Source organism: Panulirus ornatus, chromosome 49 (assembly GCF_036320965.1).
Source record: "Panulirus ornatus isolate Po-2019 chromosome 49, ASM3632096v1, whole genome shotgun sequence".
Taxonomy (NCBI): Eukaryota; Metazoa; Arthropoda; class Malacostraca; order Decapoda; family Palinuridae; genus Panulirus; species Panulirus ornatus.
In genome coordinates this window covers 13664536-13670535 of record NC_092272.1, presented here as the reverse complement: position 1 = coordinate 13670535, position 6000 = coordinate 13664536, and the positions used below count along the sequence as shown (strand labels likewise).

At 42.6% G+C, this 6000-nt stretch overlaps 1 protein-coding gene across 1 annotated transcript in view; it reads right to left on the bottom strand.

The window, feature by feature from the left end:
* Positions 1 to 278: 278 nt before the first annotated feature.
* Positions 279 to 6000, bottom strand: part of LOC139764411 (uncharacterized) — a 51549-nt gene continuing 45827 nt past the window's right edge. Inside the window, exon 5 of the mRNA XM_071690971.1 lies at positions 279 to 460. Within this exon, the coding sequence (XP_071547072.1) occupies positions 435 to 460 (26 nt within the window). The 3' untranslated portion in view covers positions 279 to 434. The remainder of the gene's footprint in view (positions 461 to 6000) is intronic.

Below are 6000 nucleotides of genomic sequence, written 5' to 3'. Positions count from 1 at the left end.
AGAGATGCTCCGCCATACCACATAGGCAGAGATGCTCTGACATCTCATCAATAAACACAAGTGAAGTACCTCGTATAATCATAGGTCTAAGGAAGAATTACGGGACATAAACTTAACAACCTATTGACGTTTTAGAACAAGCTAGTCTGCTCTCCTCTCTACCATAGAGCATGATAGTAACTGGTGGACTCTGGTGTTAAAATTTCAGCATCAGTTGGTGACACATGTCTTTGGAATATGATATTACCTGTGGCTTATAAACAGACTGCGGCCGGGCCTGTGTGTGTGTGAGTGTGTGTGTGTGTGTGTGTGTGTGTGTGTGTGTGTGTGTGTGTGTGTGTGTGTGTAATCCCTTCCTCCAGGCTATGTTGGTCCGTGCACCAGCTGTTCGCCCCTTGAGTACGTCCTTGGCGTTCGTCCACGTCTTCACGTAGCTACCACTCTCTCCCCAGATGGGACCCTGTCAAGAGAAGGCAGGCTGTGAGTTTCCCCTCTAGAGATATAATTTGCTCCTAATCCATACAGGGAATGAGCAACACGAAACATATATTCTACAGCCACAATGAAACGTATGACTCACTAGGACTATAACGAATCCATGGGGTTATAACGAATCTATGTCCTCTTCGCTCCCTGGCTTGAACCAACAGTCCAAAGACCTTGTGGTAACAACGCGCTCATGTTCCCGTCTGTGACGTTCGTAGGAAAGTAGCCAGAGCCACTTCTCGTCTGTGTCCTGATATGTATTAGCTCCCTAGCTCATACCTCTTCATTCATTAACCTTTTTATATATTTTCACCCTCAATTTACCACGCTCGAAGCAGATTCGTTCATATATCACATATATATGACCAGTTTCTCAGGGTATTTTCTTCTATTTCTTATATTTCACACCACATTTGAAACTACATGAGACCCAGTTTGGATGACCTTGTATCCCTCATCACTCTAACAATCTAATTTCTATAATCACCCTACAACCATACACATGATAGATGCCACCAATAACTTGATGTACTAATTCACTCATTTATACAATCTGATAATTTGCTCATTACGAGCTACAAGGGTCCTTACATGCGTAACCATATAATTGGTAGTTGACCTTGCAACTACCAAAACACACCCGCTTTCACCACATCAGCCCATACAGCAGTTCCAGTAAATGATAAAAATGATTAGTTCTAGGTTATAACAAACCCCATTTAACAATAAACAACTTACGTCACCAATACTAAACTATCGTACAGGTAATATCAAACTATCGTACAGTTAATAGTAGACTATCGTACAGGTAATAGTAAAACTATCGTACACGTATTATCAAAATATCGTATAGGTTTAGACAAAAATGACGACACTGGTTATCAACAGGTGCCCATCTTGCTCTCTATATTGCTTCTGCCTGCGGGGAACACAATTATTTCCCCAGATAGAGAAGATGTCGGCGTTAGCCCAGAAGCACACACAGTCCCCTTCCCTCCCCCCTCACCACCGCAACAACAACAACAATAACAACTTTCAATTTATCATATATATATATATATATATATATATATATATATATATATATATATCGAGGATGTAAGGCATGTGTACGTGTAGGAAGAGAGGAAAGTGATTGGTTCTCAGTGAATGTAGGTTTGCGGCAGGGGTGTGTGATGTCTCCATGGTTGTTTAATTTGTTTATGGATGGGGTTGTTAGGGAGGTGAATGCAAGAGTTTTGGAAAGAGGGGCAAGTATGAAGTCTGTTGTGGATGGGATAGCTTGGGAAGTGAGTCAGTTGTTGTTCGCTGATGATACAGCGCTGGTGGCTGATTCATGTGAGAAACTGCAGAAGCTGGTGACTGAGTTTGGTAAAGTGTGTGAAAGAAGAAAGTTAAGAGTAAATGTGAATATGAGCAAGGTTATTAGGTACAGTAGGGTTGAGGGTCAAGTCAAATGGGAGGTAAGTTTGAATGGAGAAAAACTGGAGGAAGTAAAGTGTTTTAGATATCTGGGAGTGGATCTGGCAGCGGATGGAACCATGGAAGCGGAAGTGGATCATAGGGTGGGGAGGGGGCGAAAATCCTGGGATCCTTGAAGAATGTGTGGAAGTCGAGAACATTATCTCGGAAAGCAAAAATGGGTATGTTTGAAGGAATAGTGGTTCCAACAATGTTGTATGATTGCGAGGCATGGGCTATGGATAGAGTTGTGCGCAGGAGGGTGGATGTGCTGGATATGAGATGTTTGAGGACAATGTGTGGTGTGAGGTGGTTTGGTCGAGTAAGTAACGTAAGGGTAAGAGAGATGTGTGGAAATAAAAAAAGCGTGGTTGAGAGAGCAGAAGAGGGTGTTTTGAAATGGTTTGGGCACATGGAGAGAATGAGTGAGGAAAGATTGACCAAGAGGATATATGTGTCGGAGGTGGAGGGAACGAGGAGAAGTGGGAGACCAAATTAGAGGTAGAAAGATGGAGTGAAAAAGATTTTGTGTGATCGGGGCCTGAACATGCAGGAGGGTGAAAGGAGGGCAAGGAATAGAGTGAATTGGATCGATGTGGTATACCGGGGTTGACGTGCTGTCAGTGGATTGAATCATATATATATATATATATATATATATATATATATATATATATATATATATATATATATATATATATATGAGAAGAAAGATCATGAGAGGCAAGTGTTTTGGGAGCAGCTGAATGAGTGTGTTAGTGGTTTTGATGCACGAGACCGGGTTATAGTGATGGGTGATTTGAATGCAAAGGTGAGTAATGTGGCAGTTGAGGGAATAATTGGTATACATGGGGTGTTCAGTGTTGTAAATGGAAATGGTGAAGAGCTTGTAGATTTATGTGCTGAAAAAGGACTGATGATTGGGAATACCTGGTTTAAAAAGCGAGATATACATAAGTATACTTATGTAAGTAGGAGAGATGGCCAGAGAGCGTTATTGGATTACGTGTTAATTGACAGGCGTGCGAAAGAGAGACTTTTGGATGTTAATGTGCTGAGAGGTGCAACTGGAGGGATGTCTGATCATTATCTTGTGGAGGCTAAGGTGAAGATTTGTATGGGTTTTCAGAAAAGAAGAGTGAATGTTGGGGTGAAGAGGGTGGTGAGAGTAAGTGAGCTTGGGAAGGAGACCTGTGTGAGGAAGTACCAGGAGAGACTGAGTACAGAATGGAAAAGGGTGAGAACAATGGAAGTAAGGGGAGTGGGGGAGGAATGGGATGTATTTAGGGAATCAGTGATGGATTGCGCAAAAGATGCTTGTGGCATGAGAAGAGTGGGAGGTGGGTTGATTAGAAAGGGTAGTGAGTGGTGGGATGAAGAAGTAAGAGTATTAGTGAAAGAGAAGAGAGAGGCATTTGGACGATTTTTGCAGGGAAAAAATGCAATTGAGTGAGAGATGTATAAAAAAAGAGACAGGAGGTCAAGAGAAAGGTGCAAGAGGTGAAAAAAAGGGCAAATGAGAGTTGGGGTGAGAGAGTATCATTAAATTTTAGGGAGAATAAAAAATGTTCTGGAAGGAGGTAAATAAAGTGCGTAAGACAAGGGAGCAAATGGGAACTTCAGTGAAGGGCGCAAATGGGGAGGTGATAACAAGTAGTGGTGATGTGAGAAGGAGATGGAGTGAGTATTTTGAAGGTTTGTTGAATGTGTTTGATGATAGAGTGGCAGATATAGGGTGTTTTGGTCGAGGTGGTGTGCAAAGTGAGAGGGTTAGGGAAAATGATTTGGTAAACAGAGAAGAGGTAGTGAAAGCTTTGCGGAAGATGAAAGCCGGCAAGGCAGCAGGTTTGGATGGTATTGCAGTGGAATTTATTAAAAAAGGGGGTGACTGTATTGTTGACTGGTTGGTAAGGTTATTTAATGTATGTATGACTCATGGTGAGGTGCCTGAGGATTGGCGGAATGCGTGCATAGTGCCATTGTATAAAGGCAAAGGGGATAAGAGTGAGTGCTCAAATTACAGAGGTATAAGTTTGTTGAGTATTCCTGGTAAATTATATGGGAGGGTATTGATTGAGAGGGTGAAGGCATGTACAGAGCATCAGATTGGGGAAGAGCAGTGTGGTTTCAGAAGTGGTAGAGGATGTGTGGATCAGGTGTTTGCTTTGAAGAATGTATGTGAGAAATACTTAGAAAAGCAAATGGATTTGTATGTAGCATTTATGGATCTGGAGAAGGCATATGATAGAGTTGATAGAGATGCTCTGTGGAAGGTATTAAGAATGTATGGTGTGGGAGAAAAGTTGTTAGAAGCAGTGAAAAGTTTTTATCGAGGATGTAAGGCATGTGTACGTGTAGGAAGAGAGGAAATTGATTGGTTCTCAGTGAATGTAGGTTTGCGGCAGGGGTGTGTGATGTCTCCATGGCTGTTTCATTTGTTTATGGATGGGGTTGTTAGGTAGGTAAATGCAAGAGTTTTGGAAAGAGGGGCAAGTATGAAGTCTGTTGGGGATGAGAGAGCTTGGGAAGTGAGTCAGTTGTTGTTCGCTGATGATACAGCGCTGGTGGCTGATTCATGTGAGAAACTGCAGGAGCTGGTGACTGAGTTTGGTAAAGTGTGTGGAAGAAGAAAGTTAAGAGTAAATGTGAATAAGAGCAAGGTTATTAGGTACAGTAGGGTTGAGGGTCAAGTCAACTGGGAGGTGAGTTTGAATGGAGAAAAACTTGAGGAAGTGAAGTGTTTTAGATATCTGGGAGTGGATCTGGCAGCGGATGGAACCATGGAAGCGGAAGTGGATCATAGGGTGGGGGAGTGGGCGAAAATTCTGGGGGCCTTGAAGAATGTGTGGAAGTCGAGAACGTTATCTCGGAAAGCAAAAATGGGTATGTTTGAGGGAATGGTGGTTCCAACAATTTTGTATGGTTGCGAGGCGTGGGCTATGGATAGAGTTGTGCGCAGGAGGATGGATGTGCTGGAGGTGAGATGTTTGAGGACAGTGTGTGGTGTGAGGTGGTTTGATCGAGTGAGTGACGTGAGGGTGGGAGGGATGTGTGGAAATGAAAAGAGCGTGGTTGAGAGAGCAGAAGAGGGTGTTTTGAATTGGTTTGGGCACATGGAGAGAGTGAGTGGGGAAAGATTGACCAAGAGGATATATGTGTCGGAGGTGGAGGGAACGAGGAGAAGAGGGAGACCAATTTGGAGGTGGAAAGATGGAGTGAAAAAGATTTTGTGTGATCGGGGCCTGAACATGCAGGAGGGTGAAAGGAGGGCAGGGAATAGAGTGAATTGGAACGATGTGGTATACCGGGGTTGACGTGCTGTCAGTGGATTGAATCAAGGCATGTGAAGCGTCTGGGGTAAACCATGGAAAGCTGTGTAGGTATGTATATTTGCGTGTGTGGACGTATGTATATACATGTGTATTGGGGGGGGTTGGGCCATTTTTTTCGTCTGTTTCCTTGTGCTACCTCGCAAACGCGGGAGACAGCGACAAAGTATAATAAAAATAAAAATAATCTATATATATATATATATATATATATATATATATATATATATATATATATATATATATATATATATATATATATATATATATATTCATTTCATTTACTTATCATATTTTGTCGCTGTCTCCCACGTTAGCGAGGTAGCGCAAGGATACAGACGAAACAATGGCCCAACCCATCCACATACACATGTACATACATACACGTCCACACACGCACATATACATACCTATACATCTCAACGTATACATATATACCTATATACACACACAAACATATACATATATACACATGTACTTAATTGATGCTGTCTGCCCTTATTCATTCCCGTCGCCACCCCACCACACATGAAATGAAAACCCTCTTCCTCGCCTGTGCGCGAGGTAGCGCTAGGAAAAGACAACAAAGGCCACATTCGTTCACACTCAGTCTCTAGCTGTCATGTACAATGAATCGAAACCACACCTCCCTTTCCACATCCAGGCCCCACAAAACTTGCCCCAGACGCTTCACATGCCCTGGTTCAGTCCATTGACATCTCGT